Raw genomic sequence first — 25,181 nt, forward strand, 5'->3', positions numbered from 1 at the left:
TATGTGACCTAACGCCTGAGTTTATTCATTCTTTGAAAGTGAAAACATAATGACAAGATGTGGCGTTAAATAACATACTTCAGTCTTCAGTGTGTTATAAATAAAACTATGTACAGAGGTGTAATCTGCCAACTGTACTAGTGAGTTGTAATGTTACACGTGTGATTTCTGAGTGAGTTCACTTGGAAAGATTTTAAAATTACTTTGTAGTTTGAAATAATTTCAAACTTAGAGAAATGTCCAAAAAGATACTAAAGGAACTTTTCTCACAGAAACACTTGAGAGTTGTCAACGTGATGTCCCATCATCCCATATTTCGTGCCAACAAGCAAAGACATTCTCCTGCCTAAGCAAGTATAACCATCATATTTAAAATTTAACAGGACAAAAGGATAATGGATCAGTTGCAGAATAATGCCAGCAAATGCTCCCTGTTGCTCCATGTTACAAATACTGTATTGTCTTTGTTGTTGTTATTCTTATCAATTTAGTTCTATCCATGTTTAGGTACATATAAATTTGTAGTTCATTTTTTGACCATAGTTTTGTAAACATATATTTCAAATGTCTTCCTGTTCTATTAAATTCATGTGGTGTACAAAGAGGATATAATAACTGAATATTGATTATTTGAATTATACTGTCATTGACAAAATGGCACACTGTATGATTTGGCTAACAATATGAAACAAATGTTTCACATTTAAACATTGAAATAAATCAGTCTCAATTGTATTTAGATAACGATGTGATCCATAATGAAATATTCATATATTACTCACTTTATCATTTTTGTCTATAGCAAGTAAAGTTACTTGTAAGATTTGTAAAATTTGGCACATAAACTGGAATGCATCTGCTAGCCTATTAACAACATTATTTTAAATGACAAAATATTATTCCGTGGAAGAAATATGGCATAATTTATTTTTATTTGCTAATATCTTGTTGGGCATTTAGATTATTTGCATTTTTACTTCGTTTTTACTTCTTAAGCTATTTCCTTAGGTCAAATTCCTAAAAGTGAAATTTCTAGATAAAGAGGATATGCCAGATTAATGTTCCGAAAATGTGATACCCATTTATACTCCCACCAACAAGTATAAGAGTGACCATTTCCCTGCTAACTAATACTGTTACACTTTTAAACCTTTGCCAAATGTGGGTAAACCAAATTAAACAGTTGTTTTTATTTGAATATGTAATTCTTTATTGCTAGTGAGATTAGAGAGTTCTCATGTTTTTTGGATCATTTTTAGTTGTTTTTTTTTTTAGTCTTGAATTGTTTATCCATCCACCTTATCCAATTGTTGTCATATTTTAGTTTTTTTAGATTTATTTATTTGAGAGAGAGAGAGAGAGCCCGCGTGCACAAGCGGGGGGGGGGGGAGAGGGAGAGAGAAAATCTCAAGCAGACTCCCTGTTGAGCGTGGAGCCCAACATAGGGCTCAATCTCATGACCCCGAGATCATGACCTGAGCTGAAATCAAGAGTTGGACACTTATCCGACTGTGTCACCCAGGCACCCCTAATTTTTGTCATATTTTAAATAGTGTATTTTGTGTGATGTTACTAATGTTATGAAATTACATTTTAGAAATGCATTCTGAAGAGGTCATGCATTAATTAATATGATATCTAGGACCACAAGTAAAACAATCCAGTAATTTGGTAGAGACAGATAAAATGAGAGTGCTCATGAGCTGACAGATAGTGTGGGAAAACTGGGGAAGACTTCGGGGGACTTCACAGGGCATTCCCCTCCATTCATTTATACATACAAAAATATTTTTTCCAAAAGGTAGAATATGTCTTTAGATCAATAATTTTATATGTCAGAAGGATGGATTTAAAAGGGCAAAAAGAAACTTTTGGCTTCAAGGGTTTAAGCATGTATCAAAACATCAGATTGTATGCTTTAAATATGTAGCTTGATTTGTAATAGCCCCAAAGTGGAAAAAGCCCAAACGTCCATTAACAGATAAATGAATAAACAGATACTATATCCATCCATACAATGGGACACTCTTCAGCAATAAAAATAATGAACTATGACATTTAGGACTCTGAAAATAATTATGTAGCATGAAGGAAACAGAATAAAACAAAAAGCAAACACTTTGTGACTCTGATCATATAAAATTCTAGAAAATACAAACTAATTTATTGTCAAGGAAAGTGAATCAGTCATTGTCCAGAGGGCTGGTAAGGTCAGGGAGAGATGATAAAAAAGTACAAGGGAAGTATAAGGGTGATGGATGTGTTCATTAACATGATTATGATGGTTTCACGGGTTCACCTGTACATCAAAAGTAATCCAATTGCACACTTTAAAATATGTGAGGTTATGGCGTGTCAGGTATATCTCAACAAAACTTAAAAAAATGTTTCCATGAAGGTTTAGATCCCTTATATTCCACATATGAGTGAAACCATGATAATTGTCTTTCTCTGAGGGGAAGGGAGGGAAAACTGAATGGGAAGAAATCAGAGAGAGAGACAAATCATGGCAGACTCTTGACTCCAGGAAATAAACTGAGGGTTAGAGAAAGGGAGGGGGTGGGGGGATGAGGTAACCGGGTGATGGGTATTAGGGAGGGCACATGACGTGATGAGCACTGGGTGTTATACGCAACTAATGAATCATTGAGCACTACATCAAAAACTAATGATGTACTATATGTTGGCTAAATGAGTTTAAAAAAAAAGTTTAGATCTCTTCCCCCCCCTCGCCCCCAGAAACCAGGTTTGACAACTCTGTATTTATTTAACCATCTCTCTCTCTTCATGCCTTGGGAAGGACAGCCCTCTTTTAGTGGGCTTTTAGTGGCAGGTAATATTGACAAGCAATAAAGATCATTTCTATGGGTCAACAAAAACTCTAGCTGAGTGAGAAAAGTTACATTTCTGGACTATGGGATTCCCCTTTTCTCTATTTTCGCTTTCCTGACTGGACAACAATGGCCTTGAGGTGAACAATCCAGAGGCTACAGGAGCAAACAAACCCTTATGTGCTCTGACAATGCCCTTGACTCCAGGAAACACACCAGAATGAAATGGACACTCATGTCATACAGCTGCAGTCACTAGAACATCTGGGGATGCATTCCAGAAGCACATTCTCTCTAGTGTGGTGCAGTCTTCTCCTATTAGTTACACACACTGTTTCAGTCTGGCCCCTGCAGTCTTATGGCAAGTGCCACCAGCAAATGGAATTCTGGACATCAGGGAACATGGATCCTTTGCAGTACCTGGGGAACAGCTGAGTGTTATGTGATGTGCCCTGGGTACAAGGGAACAGATTTTTCTTCTTACCCAAAGAACTGAAGGTTGTCGCCACAACCTCCCTTTCCGCAAGGTGACCTCTGGACCTGCCAAAAAAAAAAAAAAAAAATCCTGGGATTCAGGCCACAAAAGAGGACCACAGACCATTCCTACGTGGCCTTTGTCAGCTATGCAAATTAAATCAAAACTGAAAGAACTAAGACGTTTTGCAAGTTCTCCAGACTAGGTCTTCTTGGCCAAAATTGTGTCAGGACTGTGCCTTAACTGGTCAGATAGAAGAAAAGGAGGCCCCCTGAAGGCTCAGACTAGTCACGGTCTTCTCCAGGGCATGGGAGAGAGCAAGGAAACCTCTGCCTTCCCTGACTACACTGGGTGACTAAAATACACATCGGGGACCTGCTAGGTGGTAGAGGTGGAATGGCATATGCCACAGAAACTGTGACATTACTCTGGCAAGCGCCCTGGCCTGGGCAGGTTAGAAAGTATGGTGCGGCTCATTAAAGCTTCCCACATTCCTAGAATTTATGGGCGGTCTCCCACGTGTATGTTCAGATATATAAAGTTCAATTCAGGTAGATGGCTCTCTCACAAAAGTTCTCCTCCTGTGTTCTTACACCGAACGAGGAAGCTTTCCTCCAGTGTGAACTGTTGTTGAATGAAGTCGAATTTGTGGTTAAAAGATGCCCCATATTCATTGCACGTATAAAGCTTTTCTCGAATACAAACTCTGCATTGTCAAATGAGGTCACAGTTTGTCTAAAGGATTTCATACTTTTGGCACATTCATAAGGCCTGGCTCCATGGAACTCTCTGGTGATTACTGAGGATGGAACCGAGGCTAAAAGATTCCCCACATTCACTATAGTAGTAAACCCTGGCTCCAGGGTGATGCATGACGTTGGAGCTTTAGCTAAAGAATTTCCCACGCTCATGAGGACTTTTTCTCCATCGTGAATTCATTGATGTCAAATAAGCTTATATTTGTACCCAAAAACTTTCCCCAGTTTGCTGCACTTGTAATGACTTCTTCCATTGCGAAAGGCCTCCCCACACTTGGGGCTGCCATGTGGCTTCTGTCCAGGTGGGAGCAGCTGATGCTGGAGAAAGCTGGTGTTGCTCAGGAAAACCCTTCCCATAGGTGAGGGGCAGCCCTTCCCAAGGGAGGACCTGTCCACACCCTGTCTTCACTGTGCTCCTTCTGGTACTGGTAAAGATGTGTGCTGAACCAGAATTATTTTTCACATCTTCACAGGTGCTCAGCCATGGCACAAAATGTATCTTACCACCTGGACATACATCTCACAGAGATGAGCCTTCTGGAAGGACGGCCCTAAACTGTGTCATTCTGCCAGGTGACATTAGTCTTCTGAAACACTCTACACCAAAGGTGTCCCTCATCCTCTGGTCTGCACCAACCATCTAGGGAGGTTATGGGGTGTAAAATTCTCTGACATCACATGGTACGGCCATCTCAGACCCTCCTCAAGGAAACCCTATTCCTATTCCTCTTAGGAGATGTCACTGAAGGTCAGCCACACTCAAAATAATCACACAGAGGCAGTTTCTGCTATGGGGTTCTGTGCATGCAGCAAGCTGGTAGCTGTGCTAACCAGGGAGGGGACCCCAGAACCGGAACCTCAGTCCCCAGCTGACCCGGAAGCATGATCACCACAGAGGAAAGAGGCAAAAGACCCACAACAGCCAACACAGTTTTGAAGAACAAAGTTGGAGGACTGACATTATCCAATTTCAAAATCTACTATACAGCTACATTAATCAAGACAGTGTAGTATTAATGAAAGAAAGACAAATAAAATCAATAGAACAGGAGAGTGAGACCTGAAATAGACCCATATAAATATAGTTAACTGGTATTTGACAAAGGAGCAAAGACAAGACAACAAAGCAAATAAAATAATTTGAACAAATGGTGTTAGAACTAGACAGACATATGCAAAAAAAAAAAAAGAATTTAGACACAGTTCTTCACAGTACCTTTCACAAAAAAAATATTAACACAAAATGGGTCACAGACCTACATGTAAGATGCAAAATTATAAAATTCCTGGAGGATAACATAAGAGCAAATCTAGATGAATTTGGGTTTGGCAAGGACTTTGCAGATCCAACCCCAAAGATACAATCCATGAAAGAAAGAATTGATACGCTGGATTTGATTAAAATTAAAAATTACTTCTCTAGAAAAGACACTTTAAAAAATGAGAATGAATATAAGCCACAAACTGGGAGAAAATATTTGCAAAAGACACTGCTGATAAAGTTTTGTTACTGGTTGAAAGAACTCCTAAAGCTCAACAATAAGAAAACAAACAACCTGAATTAAAAATGGGCCAAAGGCCTTACAGGACACCTCACCCAAAGAGATATATGGATGGGAAATAAACATACATTGCTGTACATCACGTATCATTAGAGATATGCAAATTAAAACAACAATGAGATAACCACTGCATACCTATTAGATTGGCCAAAATCCAGAATGCTGACAACATCAAATGCTTGTAAAGATGCGAAGCAATAGAAACTCTCATTTGTTGTTGGAATGCAAAACGGTACAGTTTGATGCTTTCACACAAAACTAAACATACTCTTACCATAAGATCCAGCAATGGCGCTTCTTGGTGTTTACCCAGAGGAGTTGAAAACGCATTCACACAAAAGCTGCGCACAGATGTTTATAGTAGCTTTATTCGTAATTGCTGAACTTGAAAGCAGCCGAGATGTCCTTCAGTAGGTGAATGGATAGATAATCTGTTACAATCTAGGCAATGGGACACTACCAGCGCTGAAGAGAAAGGAGCTATCAAGCCGGGAAAAAACAGGGAGGAACCTTGAACACACGTGACTAAGTTATAATTCCAACTACAGGACATTCCAGAAAGGGCAAAACTTTGGAAACAGTAAAAACATCAGCAGGGCTTAAGTGAGGAGAGAGGGATGAATTAGGCAGTGTGAAACATTTCTTCAGGGCAGTGAAACTATCCTGTATGGTATTATAATGGTGGAGACGTGTCATCATATATTTGTTCAAACACACAGAGTGTACAACCTCAGGCGTGAACCCTGATGTGCACTGTGGCTTTGGTTTATAATAATGTGTCCATGTAGTTTCATCAGTTGTAACAAATGCACCATGCTGGTGGGTGCTGGGATCAACAGTGAGGGAGGCTGTGTGTGTAGGTGATAGGGTAGTGGGAAATCACCACTGGCTTTTTCTTTGTTTGTTTTGGTATGAACTTAAAAATGCTCTAAAAAATAAAGCCTATTTTTTTTAAGGATCCTTTCCTCATCTCCATTTATCCCCCTGTGAATTCCTAGTGACTATGAAACTGATGCCTCCCTAGCACATGTCTGCACTGCATTTGACTTTGCTCCTAAAGATCTGCTTTTATGTCTTTTCCCTGACAAACGAGCAAACGAGAGTCTGTACCACTACCGTATCCAGTTATCTTTCTGGCTTTTTCTATAAAACTTCACTTAAACCAGCAGATCAAAAATCTTCTAAATCTTTTCTATCTTCACTAAGTCCAAATAAGCTCATTGTTTGCTTTCTGCATCCCTGAATTTCTGCGCAAATTAATTTCAAAAACCTAATAAAATGTTGGAAATTATTTAAGATAGGATAAAAGAGAGTTAAATCAATGTTAGTCCAAAACAGTCTGCTATAAAACTATTTTTTTTCAAGTAAATATTCAGATGTTTGTGGTTTTTGAAGTTTTCCCATTACTTGGGCATTCATTATTCAGAATGTATTTTTACACTCTTTTGAGACTTTCAGACATTGGACCTCCAGATCTTCGGCCATTCTACTTTTTCCCTCACAGGACTTTCTTGCCTTTTCTCTGTCATCTTTTCTAGATTCTACATCCCATTACTTATATTACTTTCTTGCCAATTCCCTTAGTGCCCTTGTCCATCTGTTGGCTCTACACGGACACATCTATCCCATTTCTTCATTTTCAAATTCAGGCTGCTAAGGTACCGTGAGGGCAAATCATGAACTGTAATGGTCACTGGCCCCCTCTGCTCCTCTCCCTCTCAGGCCTCGAACTACCTTCTCACCCATTCATCTCTATACTCCTCCTTCATCAGCTGGGATTTCCTCTGTTCTCTCCTTATTACCAACACACCTGCGACTCCATGTCCTCTCTCCTTGCTTCCGGATCATGGTAGCAGTGGCACTTTGGCATAATTCTGATCTCTCTATTTGCACTTTGAAATCTAGTCCTTTCCCTCTTCCCAAAAGTATTATTTCACCATTTATCTGTTTTCTTTTCCCCTTACTTTTGGTTCCTCTTTTTCTACCAGCATCAGTCCCATGGCATGTAAACATTTTCAATTTGCTTTTCTGTTGAATTTAAAAAAAAAAAGAAAGAAAAGAAAAAGAAATCCCTTGCTGTCATGTTTAGATAATTTATTTTGATGCAATTTCATATTTTCTAATTCATCTGACATTTATTTGGGTATCTTGTATATTCGTTATCTCAAATGCATCATTCATAGCCATTTTTCAATCCACTGAAATTTGGCTTCCCTTCACTTATTCTTTATTGTCTGTTTTCCCTACTTCTGGACAGAATGCCCCACAAGGGCAGAGGTTTTGATCTGTTCTGTTTTTTATGTATCCCAAGCACCTACAAGAGTTCCCTTTGTCTTTCTAAAGAACTTCATTTCCTGAGACAGTATAGGCCCTCAATAAATATTTTCTGAATGAGACAATGGATGTTGGACATTGAGCAAGGCCCCGAGAGTAGGGGAAGAAGCAGAGCCATCTTAACTTTCTCTTAAGATGATGGCAATATCCATGCTGCCATCTAAGGCGATATCTGTGCCTGCCATCCGATACCCATGCCGTCCAAGTACACACAGACATTTTGGTCTTTATCATCTTTTACTTCCCTTCCCCACCTGACCCTTTTTAAAATCTCTTATTTCCTGAAACCTTTTCTTGCCTTGAGTTTCACGACCTTGCACTCTAGGTCTTTTGACCTCCAATTTTTCAGTCTTTTCAGGATTCTTTGCAAGGTCCTCTTCTGTTAACCTGTGGGTGTCAGCTTCTAAGTATTAATGCCGTCTCTTATCTTCAGGCATTAGACAGACCCTTGCATATGCACAGTCACTCCCATGGCATCAACTTTATCTAAATGCAGAGCATTCTTAAACTAAAGCCCAGTTCTTAAACCTAAAGTTGTATCCGTACTGGTCAATCTCCCCTCTGTCCTCCCACTGCCTACAGAATCATGTCTTTGTCCCGTGCTCCGCATTCTGTGAATTGTGACACTATCCCTTCAGTTTCCCAATTCAGAAACCATGCTGACAGCCTTAGTCTTCTTTCATATTGTCTTTCCTTTTCTAATCATTTTTCCTCCCCAGTCTATTTTAACTCCACAATAGCTTCAGACTGACAATAAAAGCAATAGATTTGTGAACAATTCTACTCAACCAATAATCTTAAACTTACCCATTATTGTGGAAATAATTGTGCTATATTATACTTCTCTGTTCCTTTGTCCCTTTCACTCAAGAGAATGTAAATCCCTTAATGATAGGAATATTCTGTTACATTCCCAGCTCCTCACACATGGCCTGATGGTCAGTGTGTCATTAAAAAGCATTTGTTTGCCAGCTGGTGATAGGTCACTCAGCTTAGAATATAGGGCAGAAGAAGGGGGAGGGCGGTACACAAGAATAATAAATGTAAAAACCTCCTTTAAAAAAAAAAAAAAGCATTTGTTGGAAGGATAAGAGATTCTAGATAAATTATAATCTTTAGTGATTTAATTGTGTCAGTATGTCTGAGTTTCATAGTATTGAGTACATAATAGCTGCAAGTGTATATTGGGGCAATATTTTAAAGCTTTGTGTTGATAGAGGAAATAGGCTAGGCTTACAGATTTGAGTTTAAAGTATACTATTTGAGGGGTGCCTGGGTGGCTCAGTTGGTTAAGTGTGGGACTCTCTTGAGTTTGGCTCAGGTCATGATCTCAGGGTTGTGAGATGGAGCTCAGCAACAGTCTCTGCGCTGGGCGTGCAGCCCGCTTAAGAAAGAATCTGTCCCTCCCTCTCCCACCCCTCCCCCCAAAAGAACAAAACAAAACAAAACAAAACAAAACAAAACAAAACAAATAAAATAAAATAAAATAAAAATAAAGTATACTATTTGAATACCATTTATTAGTCCAAGAAATTAATGTGTCGGGGCGCCTGGGTAGTGCAGTCGTTAAGCGTCTGCCTTCGGCTCAGGGCGTGATCCCGGTGTTCTGGGATCAAGCCCCACATCGGGCTCCTCCGCTGGGAGCCTGCTTCTTCCTCTCCCACTCCCCCTGCTGTGCTCCCTCTCTCGCTGGCTGTCTCTGTCAAATAAATAAATAAAATCTTAAAAAAAAAAAAAAGAAATTAATGTGTCAAAATTCTATGTAGAATTCTCAAATAATTACTACTACTCTTACTAAACATGGAACCTGCCCTTTGTATGCACATACATTCTAAACATTAACAGAGAGAGGGAATATGGCTACTGACAACTAGAACAGCATGTTTAGATCCAGGGAAGATTCCCTAAGGAGATACTTGCCTTGCCAAGTTATAATTATTGGCAGTGTGTCAGCAATGTAAAGAATCTGAGAAATTCAAACTACAGCTTGGCCAAATTAATCTTAATATGCTGACGTTAGAGTTTTTAAAAACTCTATTGCAGTTGAGAAAAAGATTAACCTGGAGACAAAATTATGGCCCCTTAACATTTTGTTTTTCAACACATTGTTAAGTGAATAGATCTTAATTTTAGGGTAGTTTAAGGTTCATGGAAAAGGTGAGCAGAAAGTAGAGAGTTCTCATGTGCCTTCCCCTCTCCCCACGCTTGCACCCTCCCCCCCCATCTAGCCTGCACATTTCCGTTATTATTATCTTGTATTAATGTGGTACATTTGTTACAATTAATGATCCTGTATTGATACGTTATTATTAACTAAAGGCCATAGTCTCTGCTGGGCTCATTCTTTGTGTGGAACAATTCCATGTGTTTTGACAAATGTATGTCATACACCCACCATTATAATATCATAGATACTCGTCTCATTGCCTTAAAAATCTCCCATGCCCCACTTATTGATTCCTCCCCTGACTCTGCCCAAATGCCTGGAACCCATTGATCTTTTTATCATCTCTAAAGTTTGCGTTTTCCAGAATGTCATGTTTTTGGGATCATACAACGTGTAGACTTATCAAACTGGCTTCTTTCATGTAGTAATAGGTGTTAACACACTTTCAGGGAATGCTTTCAATGTACAAAGCATTCAGCTAGATGCTGAAGAAATAAGAATTTCTCCATATAGGGGCACCTGGGTGGCACAGCGGTTAAGCGTCTGCCTTCGGCTCAGGGCGTGATCCCGACATTATGGGATTGAGCCCCACATCAGGCTCCTCCGCTATGAGCCTGCTTCTTCCTCTCCCACTCCCCCTGCTTGTGTTCCCTCTCTTGCTGGCTGTCTCTATCTCTGTCGAATAAATAAATAAAATCTTTAAAAAAAAAAGAATTTCTCCATATAATGAACTCATGATCTAACAGGACAAGCATATATGTAAATAAATAAAATACAATAGATGGGGATAAAGTACAGGAGTCTTATTAAAAACGCATAAAGGTACAGGTGCCTGGGTGGCTCGGCCAGTAACTGTCGACTCTTAATTTCAACTCAGGTATTGATCTCAGGGTTATGTGGTTCAAGCCCCACATAAAAAAAATATATATGTATCATATTAGGAAAAAAAAACAGACTATGTATAGATGGGGGCAAATGGAAGGCAATTTAGTTAAGCTTCCCAGAGGAAGTGATTTCTTAGCTGTGTTCTGAGAGATGGGTAAGGTTTTGCCAGAACAAAGGAGTGATCTTTTTTGAGTTTCTTTGTTTTTCTAATTGCTGAAGCCATTTACACTAAATACATTTCATATATGACCACTTGAAAACCACCCCCTTCCATATATTTTTTATGTGATACAGGATTATACTGGTAATATAATCTGGGCACACCACAAATAGATATGTGAGCACATTTTAAAAGAGCGGCTATTCATAGGGGGAAAATGATGTTACGGCCCAGTCTGCTTGTCCTTTGAGTTGTTCTTTTGTCAGCAATAATAAATTTGTGACCAATATGGCTGGAATTAAGGGTGTTGTCAGGGACTGTAAAAGAAAGTCATCTGTCACGCACTGAGACTAAACACATGACCTTCAGTTCTAGGCTGGAATAAACTATCAGGATGGTTTACTTGTTCAAACATAAATATATGCACATATATATATACAATAGTTGTCTGAAAATCTTGTTGATTTTTCCTTTAGGCAAATTTCTATTCTGATAAAATGAGTATATTAAAATGATTCGAGATTATTTGAGGCTTTTTTTAAATTTCCATGCCCTTTTAGAATTTTGAGGTATTTATAATTATAAATGAATCAGATAAAAAACACTCAATAAATTTTTTTTGGATGAAAGCATAACTACGAGGTTTATCATCCAGAGAATGAAATATGTGAAACTAAGTATCGTGTTGAGATATTTAAAAAAATTTTTTTAGTGTTTTCCCTAATTGCTTATTCATCCCCTATAAATTAGACCATATAGTCTGGATCACTGCAAATAACTTTGAAAGCATGAGGGGGTCTTATCATCAACCTATTACCTTGGGTAATTGAAGTAATAACTCTTTGGGTTATTGGGCACAGTAATCGCATTCACAGGTGATGGGCAGAGCTTTAATTGGCTATTTGCCTCAGATCTTCTGAAAGACTCAACCTTTAGTCATGCTTTAAATAAAAAGAAATACAGAGTGGCTCAAGTCATTTCCTGTACTTAAAACATTTGGCAAAAATGAGTTCCAGGGTTGTTAAAACTGATGTGTTCAATTTTGGCAGCTTCTTTTGTCCTCAGGGTACATTGTAACATCTGCTATTCCATAGTACATATGCTAATCAGGAGAGGCCTTGGTGTACAATTGTGTTTTTTTTTCAATCCTTAAATACGTATGAAAAAGAAAACCCATACCGGCCTCTTAGAGTGAGCAATATTGTAAAATTATTTTTGTGGCCAAGTTTGGGGGGAAAAAAACCCCACATTTCTCTCTTCATTTAAATCCAAAACATATGAATTGAACACTTACAGAATAAAATGACTTTTTTAAATCCACTCGAAGACCTTCATAAAATAAAGAAATACACTTCCTGAATCGCAATATTGAAGAAGTCTTGAAGGATAGCAGAATATGCCATCCCAAAATACGCCCCTTTGGCACAAGGATTATTTTGAGCTGAAGGCGATTGAGAACAAGTAGACATAAGAAAAACTCTGTGTCCTTTATTTGCCTAAAAACGGGACATAAATTTATAAAGGAGTCCCCTTTTTCCCTCTCTACCGGGAAGAACAGAAGTTAACCACCGAAGACAGCTCTAGAACCTTGTCAGCCCAGAGGCAGCACCAGAAGCATACGCGTAACAAACTTTGCAATCCCCAGACCTTTTCTCTTACTACTTTCCCATATATTTGCTTTGCCACAATTTGCTACCCCTAGAAGTTCAGTCTTTTCCCTGTCTTGACACTTCTCTACAAAATGACTATTCTTTTGTTAAGACACTGTATAAACCCCGTTCTAACTACCTCTGTAAGTTACTCATCGCTGGGTGCTCCCAAGTGTATGTACAATGCACGTGACCATAAACTTCTCCTTCTTCTCTTGTTAATTTCTCCTTGTCAGACCAATTTACGGGGCCCCAGACAATAAACCTAAAATAGATAGAGGGAAAAGAAATTTTTTTTCTTCTCTTACTCTCCTTAACTCCCACTGACATGCACGGAGTAACAGTTCTTGTGAAATTTCTCCCCAATCTTGGGCATTTCATGGTATCTCTTGCTCAGAAAGAGAGGTCTCACAAGGCACAAGGTACAGTGAACATTTGTGCAGCTTTCTGTAATTATAAAACAACAGCTCCTCCAGTCTCAGTGAGCTACATGTTGAAGAAAAATTATAAGCCATTCTCTTGGGGTTTGGTTTTTTTTTTTTTAAAGATTTTATTTATTTATTTGACAGAAAGAGAAAGAGAGCGAGCACGCACAAGCAGGGAGAGCAGCAGGCAGAGGGAGGCGGGGGGAAGCAGGCTCACCGCTGAGCAGGGAGCCAGAGGCGTGGCTCGATCCCAGGACCCTAATATCATGACCCGACCCCAAGGCAGATGTAAGGCAGCCATTCAGGTGCCCCAAGCCATTCTCTTTTTAATAAAAAGTCTTAGGGTTTAGGGGCACCTGGGTGGCTTAGTTGGTTAAGCCTCTGCCTTTGGCTCAGATCATGATCCCAGGGTCCTGGGATCGAGTCCCGGGTAGGGCTCCCTGCTCAGCCGTGAGCCTGCTTCTTGCTTTGCCTCTCCCTCTGCTCAGCAGGGAGCCTGCTTCTCCCTCGCCCTCTGCCCTTCCCCCCAGTCTGTGCTCTCTCTTTCTGTCTCTCTCTCAAATGAATAAATAAAATCTTTAAAAAAAAAAAAAGTCTCAGGGTTTAAAAAGCAACTTCTCTCATACCCTAGGAAACAAGTAGGCATTGGTAAGCCAAGCATCCCACAGTGTGCACACACATGTGTGTTATATGAATTGAACTTCATAAGTAAGATTTCGGATGCATAGTTTGTTATAGTTCATTTATGTATATATGTATATTAAACAGTCACACAATGTTTTAAAATAAATTTCATTTTTTCAAACAGTTTTAGATTTACGGGAAGATGGTGATAGTACAGAGGGTTTCCCTATACCTTGCACCCAGTTTCCCCTATTATTAACACCTTACATTAGTATGGTACATTTGTTAAAGCCAATGTGCCAATACTGTCCATAGTTATTCATAAAGTCTCTATGTTATGCAGATTGTTTTAGCTTTTAACCTGATGACCTTTTTCTGTTCCAGGATCTCATCTAAGACGTTATACTACTTTTAATTGTCATGTCTGTTTAGGCTTCTCTTGGCTGTGACACTGTCTTCGAATTTCCCTCTTTTTGATGACTGTGACAGTTTTTGAGGAGTACTAGTGAGGTGTTTTGCATATTTTGTTCATCGATCATGCTCTTAAAAACTTACTTAGGCCACAGCCAACAGGTAAATTTCCCTTTGTCTATGTTTAGAGATGCAAAATAGTCACTCCTAATTTCCTTAAGTGAACTCAATGTCTCCATTGCCAGACCTCATCAACAAAAAGCTTCCTTGGTATAAAAGTCTAGATATTTTCCCAAGATTCCTGCTGTATGAAACAATACTCTCACATTTGGTGGGGGCCCTCTTCTTAAAATACATTCACTGTAGGTGTGTCTGTAAACTGTGAAGGCACTGCTGTGACAATCTGAGTGACGATTGAGACAATGATGAGCATTTCAGTTGTTCACATTCAGGTATGATCAGTGCTAATCTGAAAAGAAAGCATGGCTCTTCGGGGGTTCTCTCATCTGATCGAAACACAGCCTTGTAATCAGTCGGAGGAATCGTAGTGTGGGTGTATATATGTATGTGGTGTCGTGTGTGTGCCTGTGTATGTGTTTCCAGCAGAGTACTTACACTCATTCAACAAATAGTTACTGAGCCCTAATAATATGTCAGGCATGGGGCTTTTGCACAGATGACTTAGTTCACGAGCCACTGACCTGTCTTATCCTGTGAGTAATTTCTCTTTTCTCTAACTGAATCTTCCTATAAACCCTTGAAGATCAAATCTTAAAGAAACCGAATTTAATTGACTTTACATTATAAACAAGTTAGATCAGATGTAAATGTTTTTAAACTGTAAGTGAAAGAAGTAAATCCTATAGTAAGCTAGCTTTGTACCCAGACAATGGCTTGACATGTATGAAGGAAGGCAAAACCTTGTGATCACAAATGTAAATTATTAAACTGGGAACAAAGATTGCATATTAGGTGGGATTACTACATTTTCTTCCTTATTTCCAAGTCATTTGTTTTTCAAATATTTTGTAAAGCAAGATTTGTTTTTAATTTTGTAAGTCAGCCAATATTTTTAGTTCCATGGATTTGGCAGGTAGTGATATCCTATGTAGTCAATGAACACTGTATACTAATAAAAAGGACAAAATTGAAGGATTCATTTCTGCATATAAGTGTTTTTTAAAAAATTTTTATTCTTACTATGACATTGTTTCAATTATTTTGAAAATTCCAAGAGTTAATTTATTATTTTTTATGCCTTTTAATAGATATAAAAATCAGTTATTGAAGTATAGCATTAGAAATAGGCCTTATAAGATATCCTACTCAATAAAAGATAATATATATCTTGAGTGCATGGAAAGCAAACTGGAAAATTTGCTGTTTTCTTGAGTTTCTTTGTTTCTTATGTTTTAAAAAAAAATGTATCATGTGCTCCAAGGCCAATTATTTGCAGGAGTCTTGGAAAGAATATAATTTAAATATACAGTGTCAACATAAAATACAAAAAACATTAGCTTTTGATTTTGGAAGTATTTTAAAATTAAAATAAGTAGTTTCTGCGGAGGTCCAACAGTTTTTTTGTTTTTCTAAATTGGAAATGTTGTGGCATCTTGTGTAGCATGAATCTTAAATTAGATCCTGCTTATTTTGAAGTGTTTCTAAGATACAAAATCATTAATAGGTTAGAAACTTAAATAGAAGGTTATAAATTAAGTGTTCTGCAGAATTGGGTGTAAGGAAAGGGAAAGCTCCAGTCTTCTGCTTGCCATTCTTGTGGTTTTTTTCCTTCTTATGGGAAAAGGAAATTTTTAAAAATTATATATACAAATTATATGTGTGTATACATAATTGACATGCAATGTTACATTAGTTTCAGGTATACAACATAGTGATTCACACCTCTATTACCTTATGCTGTGTTCACCACAAGGGCAGCTAGCATCTGTCACCAGGAAACACTGTTATAAATACCCTTGAGCATAACCCCTTTGCAGTACCTCTCATTCTTCTGTGGAAGAGGGAATATTGATACATTTATGTGCTCAGTGTTTAAGTATGATATGCAAAACTTTTCCTCATCTTTTATTATAAGATATCTGCATATATGTGTTAAGGAAGGACACATATATTTGTAGATTCCTGTGATTGAAGTTCTTTTGTTCAGGGACTAGGCCAGCTCATTCTAATCCTCCCTGAAATACTTACGGAGAAATCTGTACCTCTTTTTCATGATTCACCTAAGACTTTATCCCACACAAGAGCTGATTATATTAAGCCCTAAGGAGACTGTGAGTAATTTCCTTTTCATCAAGTACACATTTGCCACTCTGTCTCCTAAGAAAGTAGTTAAAAGTTCAGAACATTCATTTTTCTGGAGTAGAGAGTCAAGGAATTCTCCAAAGTTATTTTTCTGCAGGTTGTCCCACCAAAGCCCTCAAAATTATCCACTCTCCAACCTGAGCAAGAAATGTCAGTTTAGGATGTAACACTCTTCAGACAGTTAAATTTTCCACTTCAAACTGAAGGCTGGAAACATTGTGGATAAAATATCAATAGCCATAGAGCACCGCACTGACACATATGTAATAAGAAGTGAATGAGCATGTAAAACCCCTTGACCAGTTTTCCATACCATGAAAGTACTATCTCACTGAGATTACAGAATGAAAGTGCAGTCTAACTCAGAGATGGGACCTTCCCCTCACATTGGGCAACTCCCAGTAAGTAGCAACTATGTTTCTTGAGCTCAGACAACCAAAGAAAAGAAAGAAAGAAAGAAAGAAAGAAAGAAAGAAAGAAAGAAAGAAAGAGAAAAAGAAAAGAAGAAGAAAGGAAGAAAGAAAAAGGAAGGAAGGAAGGAAGGAAGGAAGGAAGGAAGGAAGGAAGGAAAAGAAAGAAAGAGAAAGAAAGAAAGAAAGAAAGAAAGAAAGAAAGAAAGAAAGAAAGAGAAAAAGAAAAGAAGAAGAAAGGAAGAAAGAAAAAGGAAGGAAGGAAGGAAGGAAGGAAGGAAGGAAGGAAGGAAGGAAGGGAAAGAAAGAAAGAGAAAGAAAGAAAGAAAGAAAGAAAGAAAGAAAGAAAGAAAGAAAGAAAGAGAAAAAGAAAAGAAGAAGAAAGGAAGAAAGAAAAAGGAAGGAAGGAAGGAAGGAAGGAAGGAAGGAAGGAAGGAAGGGAGAGAGAAGGAAAGAAAGAAAGAAAGAAAGAAAGAAAGAAAGAAAGAAAGAAAGAAAGAAAGAAAGAAAGAAAGAAAGAAAGAAAGAAAGAAATCTTTCTTTCTGGTGCCAGCAAATTCTGACCTTGGCCCTAAATGATTAGGCGGAGTGTTATTAAAGAGTAGCTTATTGTAGGAGTTTGCTAGAGTTGCCATAGCAAAATGCCATGAACCATGTGGTTTAAAACACCCCGTGTTTATTGTTTCACAGTTCTGGAGGCGTGAAGTCTGAAATCGAGTGGTGGGCAGGCCATGCTCCTTCTGGAAACTGAAGGTGAATCTTTCCTTGTCTCATTGTAGCTTCTGGTGGTTTGCTGGTAATCTTTGGTGTTCCTTGATTTACAGCTGTATAACTCTAATCTCTGCTTTTGTGACCACGTGGCATTCTTCCTGTGTGTCTCTGTCTTCTCACAGCCATCTTCTTAAAAAGACAGCAGTCGTACTGGATTAGGAGTCCACCCTGCTCTAGTAGGACTTCATGTGAACTTAACTAATTACATCTGCGGGACCCTATTCCTGAATAAGGTCACATTTGGAGGTACAGACAGAACCTCGGCATTTTTTTTTTTTTTTTTTTTTGGTGGAGTGGGCATAGAGACCCAGTTTAACCCATAACACTCTTATTTTGTCAGTTGTACATGGCATGGCCATGATTTGCTCTGAAGAGTAGAGTCACATTTACAATGATAATGTTCGTTCAGAAAATCTGAGCAGGCAATGTCTGGAGATACCAACAAGAGAGGCTTCCTATCCTTAAGAAGATTAGAATCTAGTCGAGGAAACAGACTATTTACAGTTGTGATAATTCCTATAATAGCAATTGGGACAAAGTGCTGTGAGAGCAGTTGATGAAGTTATACATTTTTCTTGGCTGGAAGTGATTTTTTTGTCCTTTTTTTATCCTTTAATGTTGTTGTCTAAGTTTTTTACAATGAGCATTTGTAAGTTCAAGAAGATATTACAGCAAAGGGGATAGATAAAGGAATATGGTTCAAGGCAAGTAAGATATTTACCAAACTCAAGTTATCCACCACTGTGGAGGGAGATGATGTGGACATTCCATTCTGTACAAGAACATTCATCCTTTCATTCAACAAATACCTAATGAATATAGTAGTTCCCCCTTATCCTTAAGGAATATGTTCCAAGACCCCCAGTGGATGCCTGAAATGCAGGAAAATACCAAACTCTGTATATGCTATGTTTTTTTCCCTATACATACATGCCTGTTATAAAGTTTAATTTATAAATTAGGCACAGAAAGAGATTTACAAGGATAATAGTAAAACAGAACAATTGTAATAAAATATGTAATAAATATTACTGTAGATCTTAACAACTTTAGCATAAAATCTTTTTTATCCTTATCAAGAACTTTCACCTTTTCACTTGAAAAAAGCACTTTATAGCTTCTCCTTGGTATACCCGAATTGCCAGCATTGTTACTCTTGTGCTTCGAGGCCATTATGCACTAAAATAAGCGTTACTTGAAAATAAACCCTGCAATAGCATGACACTCAATCTCATAACCGAGATGGCTACTAAGAGACTAACGGGCAGGTAGCATTTATATGGTGGGTGCGCTGGACAGAGGGATGATTCACGTCCTGTGTTGGATGGAGTGGGCAGGTGTGAGCTCTCAGAATGACGTGCAATTTAAAACTTACAAATTGTTTATTTCTGGAATTTTTCATTTAATATTTTCAGACTGCAATTGATCACAGGTAACCGAAACCATGAAAGGTGAAACAGAAGATAAGGGGGAGACTACAACCCCTGCCAGGCACTATTCCAGGCACTAAAGAAATAATGTTGAACATGATAGGTTATATTCTTGCTTTCAACAAGTGTATGGTTTAGTGGGGAAGTAGACCAAAAAAAACAAATAGTGAGATACAAATAAATTAAACCATTACACTTTGTAATGAAGACGACAAACTGGGGGTAAGAAAGCAAGAAAAATCTCTGTTAGGAGGGAATACTTAAGCTCTAAATCCTAAAGGATGAGAAGGTGTTGACCATGCAAAGAGTGGGAGAGTTTTGAATGGGAATTTTGTTGGACTCAGTAAAAAATTGGAAAGACTAGGTGCTTGAACAAGTCTCAGAGAAGTGATCTACATTTATAAGTTATCTTAAAAAGGGGGAAATGGAGTGGATAGTGAAGGTCAAGTACAACAACCTGTGAAACCCTTTACACAAGTGTCAGGTATAGGCAGAGGAAATAAAAGGGGAACTTTAGAGAAGCAAATAGAAGAGATTGAGGAAAGGTGAAAAGAGAGGACAGTGTGTTGTCAATAATGCTGAAATACAGAGAGTTCTTGAAAGGATGCTGACAATGGTGCTAGGAGAATATCAGGTTATTTGTCTATACTTTTTTTTTTTTAAAGATTTTATTTATTTATTTGACAGAGATAGAGACAGCAAGAGAGGGAACACAAGCAGGGGGAGTGGGAGAGGAAGAAGCAGGCTCATAGCGGAGGAGCCTGATGTGGGGCTCGATCCCACAACGCCGGGATCATGCCCTGAGCCGAAGGCAGGCGCTTAACCGCTGTGCCACCCAGGCGCCCCTATTTGTCTATACTTACATATAAATATATACAAATGTGCAAGTGTGTATACCTCTTCAGCAATTCTGCTATGCATGTATCTTAAATAATCAGAAATGTGTGCAAAGGTGTCTGTACTAAGAACTCATTTTCAGTGAGCTTTATAATGAAAAATAGAAGCAACCCCAAAATCCAATGATAGAAAATTGGTTTAATAAATTGTCATGTATCTGTATGATGGAATAGTATGCAACTGTTAAAAAGTATATAATATAGTAGCAAGTCTCAAAGTTTGGGTCTCAAGACTCTTTTACCATCTTCAACATTATGGAGCACTCCAAGGAGCTTCTATTTTTGTGAGTTATACCTATCTATTCAATCAAACTTACTATGCAAATGGTATAGTTCAACTCTGGTTCTTCTTTATGGCGCACTGGGACCAAGGCCACCACACAAAGCAATGGCTTCTTGCACATGCAGACAAGCACAGAAACATACTAACATATGCTTCCTAGAATGAGAAGGAAGAAAATAAATACAAAGGTTAAAAACATTTCCTATATGACTTACCACCAGAAGTTGACTCTTGAGAATTCCAAGCAGACTGTATGATAGTTCAGCTGCCTCTACACTTGAAAATCAAAATCTAGAACAATACACTGTCTTTTCTTCTAGAAGCCATCAAGGTGGATCTGAGGAATGTATAAGTGTCTATGTGAGAACCTATTTCTGAATAAGGACAAATTGTAATGAACTCCATGTGTTTGCTACATTATTATGGTATCCCTGTTTCTTGTTCAGCAACAGCTTAAACAGGCTCTGCAGGATGCTCAGAAAATGGTTTCATGGGTGTAGCTACAGGCTCAACAGGAATGCAGAGAAAAGAACTAACAGGCCCTGCTGGTTTCTCAGAAGCAGCGCTGCATACTGCAAGAGGCCTTCATTAGGAGAAATGCACCTCCAAGCCAATCAGCTACCTGGCGTGTCAAACCTGCTTCCAGCTCACCCCTCTACTTGTTAAGATGTAATCAAATAGTCTTAGTGCTATAAGGAATCTTCCTGCAATAAACTCATCGTTCTAATGCAATCATCTCGTAAGACTCCTCATCCAATGCTTGAATCCTTGGGCAGCATTCCTCATTATTATTGACCAGGCTCCGTTTAACATCTTCAGGATTGTAAAACTAGCTACCCGAGGCAACCCTTTATTGAACAGCTCAAAATGTTTTCATTTTCAGCAGCAAAGTATTTTCAAAAGTGGAAAAAGACCTACTGTTCTAATTTTATCCCCTGGGATGGCATAGACCGACCCTGCTCCCTCTTCTTCATGGACGTCTTCAAATCCTTGGAAGTCACCATAACATGTTGCCTAAGTATTCTTGTTCTCATCACAGGCATTTAGGGTTTGTTCATCACAACGTTTCCAGGCTCTTTGCAGGCCTAGCCATTTTTCTCTGCTCATATTTTGAATTAAACAATTTCCCAGATGCCAACAGGACATTTTCACAATATGTGCTATGTATTGTAATGCTCTGTGCGTTCCTGTGGTGCTTAAAGCTAAATGAAATTTTCCAGTGCTTTGCAGATACAGTATCTTACCTCTTTCTCTGTATTGCACAGCTGAAAAATACTTATTAACTCAATATTTGAATTTTATTCCTAGTCCTGTGAAATCTAACAGTTGATGCAACGTAACAACCCAAAGATCCTTTTGGATTTCAATTTTTTCATGCAAAAACATGTTTACCTTAATCAGCTTACGGGAAATGTGTTTTTCTTTGTATTTGAAAATGGTGGCACTGAAGGAATGCTCCATCCATTCACACAGGAAAAGCTAGGCTGTAGGCTAAGAGCGGGTGCCGGCTCAGATTTCTTGTTACCCTTGCCTTACTGGTACCTAAATACTTTGAATGTTACCCACTCCTGCATTTCGATATGTGTCAAAGAGATTAAACATAGATTGAGGGATAGATTTAATAGAAAACATCACTATGATGCCCATATGTGCTCTCCTCTAAAATGCTGAAGAAAATAAACTTACAAATGCTGTATTTATGGAGAAATTCTTCTAACTAGCCAATTTCTCCATGTTTGAAATGATGAGAGTTACAGAAGTTAATGTCAACCCAACCTTTGGGAGTGTATCTATTTGATTTTTTTAAAAAGTTAATCTCTTCCAAGCAAAATGTATTGTTTGTAATGTTTAGTTCTTTCCACGTGGCTTGCTCAAAATGTAAAATAATGCATTGTTCTCAGCTAAAAATGTTCTCTGTGACTATCTTCTTTCAATCTTTGCCCTTCATGCAGTTTTGAATCCGGATACATAATTTTCCTGCCAGAAGTTCGTGCTTACTTCTCATTGGTTTTCATTTCCTGTTGCCTTCTGAGCTCCACAGAGAAGGTGCTCTATCTACTCTCTAAGACGTGCGGCTTTCCCGGGCAGATTGTTTATTTAATGAAAAAGATAGAGGAGAGGTCCACTCTTTTTGTTTGGAGTTATATAAATATTTTTAAAAGGGAAGATTTCCTCATTTATTCCACTTTAGCCTTCCTGTTCAGGGAGGGTTTTAAATGCACGTTTCATCAGTCTAAGATGACAACTCAAGTTACAGTTCTGAAATTGTACCAAATATATTCAAGACATTGGAAATAAGGAAGGTAAAATGGAATAGCAATTCTGAATTTCTCTCCACATATACTATAAAGGCAGGATTATCACATATGTACATATTTAAAACCAGTTTATCATTATAAACCCAATGATAAAAACAGCAGACATAGTGCTATAATAATAGTTGAATTTAGATGAAAATTATCAAAGAAAAGACTCATACATTATTGTTTTATGTATTGAGTATTATAGTCTTATTCTCTTTTACTTCAGTCTTCCTTCTATGGAGTTTGCTTACCAAGTGGTATTTGAAGTTCAAAAATTCTTAAAAAGGTACTGTAATAGAAGAATACTTTCAATCAGAAACAATTTATTTTTTATTCCTTTGACATTATCTTGTGATTTAAGTTTAATGAATATAAAACTCACATAACACTATTAATAAACCTTGAAACATCTTAACACGATTGCAAACACAATTAGCTCTTAATAGGTAACTAGGACAGCACACATGGTACTACACAGAGAAAAGAAACAGCAATGATTAAAGTAACATTAAGAATAACACTTTAAATATTTGCTACAATAAATATTTGGATATAGATTTCTATAAACATATTGCCTATTACATAGAACATACACTATGTATAATGTTTATAATACATATAATTGTATTTTAATACATAATTTTTTTTTTTTTTAAAGATTTTATTTATTTATTTAACAGAGACAGCCAGCGAGAGAGGGAACACAAGCAGGGGGAGTGGGAGAGGAAGAAGCAGGCTCCTAGCGGAGGAGCCTGATGTGGGGCTCGATCCCAGAACGCTGGGATCACGCCCTGAGCCGAAGGCAGACGCTTAACGACTGCGCCACCCAGGCGCCCCTAATACATAATTTTTAAAATGCATAACACATAACATCTTATATTTAATGTAATAAAATCACCTGATAGTATTTTGCGTTTGGTATGTTTCAGGACCCATTTTATAGGCTTTACATATAATCTCTTTAATGTTTGTGCCTCTCATTGAGGTAGGTCCTACTTTACCTCCATTTTATATATGAGGAGACAAGAGAAAAGCTGCTAAGTAACGCGTTCACAGCAACAGAGATAATAAATGGCATGGGTGAGGCAGAGCCTTACTTTTACTGGACCCCCATGCTTGTATATAACTCCATTATGTTTTTAAAAATGAAGTGAGCAGAAGTATTATCCTTACTTCACAATTTGCCACGTGATTTTGATATTTGTATTAGATTTACCCTAAAAACTGGATTTAGCTTAGTACAATATTGGGATGATTTTGTTATTCCAGAGCTCAGGACTTGCTGAGTGACCAGCACTAACTGGACTGGGATTTTTTTTTTATCTGCTGGGGCTAACCTATAAAGCAAATAATTGTGTAGACAGAGGCAGCAACTCATGTTAAAAACTGGAGCAAAGGATATTTTGAAAGATTGTTTTGACAGGATTTTCTTTGTCCCTCTTAAAAAATTAATATATGATGTTATTAGAAATGACTTAACAGGGGCGCCTGGGTAGCGCAGTCGTTAAGCGTCTGCCTTTGGCTCAGGGCGTAATCCTGCTTTGTGGGATCAAGCCCCATATCAGGCTCCTCCGCTATGAGCCTGCTTCTTCCTCTCCCACTCCCCCTGCTTGTGTTCCCTCTCTGGCTGGCTGTCTCTCTGTCAAATAAATAAATAAATAAATCTTAAAAAAAAAAAAAAAAGAAATGACTTAACAACAATAACAAAACTTGCTCTAAATCGTATTTTTTAAGAGACTCGACTCCGTGAAACAAACTGAGGGTTGCTGGAGGGGAGGTGGGTGGGGGTATGGGGTAACTGGGTGATGGGCATTAAGGAGGGCACGTGATGTGAGGAGCACTGGGTTTTATATGCAACTGATGAATCACTGAACACTATTTCTGAAACTAATGACGTACTATGTGTTGGCTAGTTGAATTTAAATTAAAAAAATAAATAAATCGTATTTATTATAATGTATGTTACTATTACTAGCCACGAGAAGAAAAACATCCAGAAGAAAATAAAAATAATAATCAAGCAGAAGTTGTAAAATGCGATGAGTGTTAGTGCAATAGCTATCAATGGATATTATGTCTTCTTTATTGAAAATTCTCTACAGGCACTGAGGGTAAAATCCTTTGATAATAAACTTGAAACTTGTATGAAAGAATAGATACTAAACCATTATGCAGAATCCCCAACAGTTAATTACCAAACTACATTTACTTTACAAAGCTAGCAACAAGGAACTTTGAGGCACCACTGTAGGGAAAAAGAGTAAGTAAGCATGGACACTGAATCCTGAGAGGTATTCAGTCCTTACAAAATTAAATCTGGTTTCTAAGTTTAATATGGTTATTACTCTAGATGCCTAAATGATAGTAATAGTATAAATACCACTTAGACAATATTTTTATTACCTGATGAAACTTTAACATACTTTTTCATTTCTGATAAATGTAATTTAATTTGGAATTTTTAAGAGAATAAAGACTTGTATCC

At 37.9% G+C, this 25,181-nt stretch overlaps 1 protein-coding gene and 1 long non-coding RNA gene across 2 annotated transcripts in view; one reads left to right on the forward strand and one right to left on the reverse strand.

Moving 5' to 3' along the window:
• LOC148109104 (uncharacterized) overlaps positions 1–6,113 on the reverse strand; it is a 19,202-nt gene extending 13,089 nt beyond the window's left edge. The window contains exons 1-2 of the mRNA XM_087866588.1: positions 5,901–6,113; positions 3,316–3,371 (exon numbers count right to left, since the gene is read on the reverse strand). Of these exons, the coding sequence (XP_087722714.1) occupies positions 3,316–3,371; positions 5,901–5,956 (112 nt within the window). The 5' untranslated portion in view covers positions 5,957–6,113. The remainder of the gene's footprint in view (positions 1–3,315; positions 3,372–5,900) is intronic.
• Positions 1–24,383, forward strand: part of LOC123793575 (uncharacterized) — a 25,370-nt gene extending 987 nt beyond the window's left edge. Inside the window, exon 2 of the long non-coding RNA XR_006780021.2 lies at positions 17,704–24,383. This is a non-coding gene — a long non-coding RNA (uncharacterized LOC123793575). The remainder of the gene's footprint in view (positions 1–17,703) is intronic.
• The last annotated feature ends 798 nt before the right edge of the window (positions 24,384–25,181 follow it).

Source organism: Ursus americanus, chromosome 13, assembly GCF_024610735.1.
Source record: "Ursus americanus isolate L20-20 chromosome 13, mUrsAme1.1.p, whole genome shotgun sequence".
Taxonomy (NCBI): Eukaryota; Metazoa; Chordata; class Mammalia; order Carnivora; family Ursidae; genus Ursus; species Ursus americanus.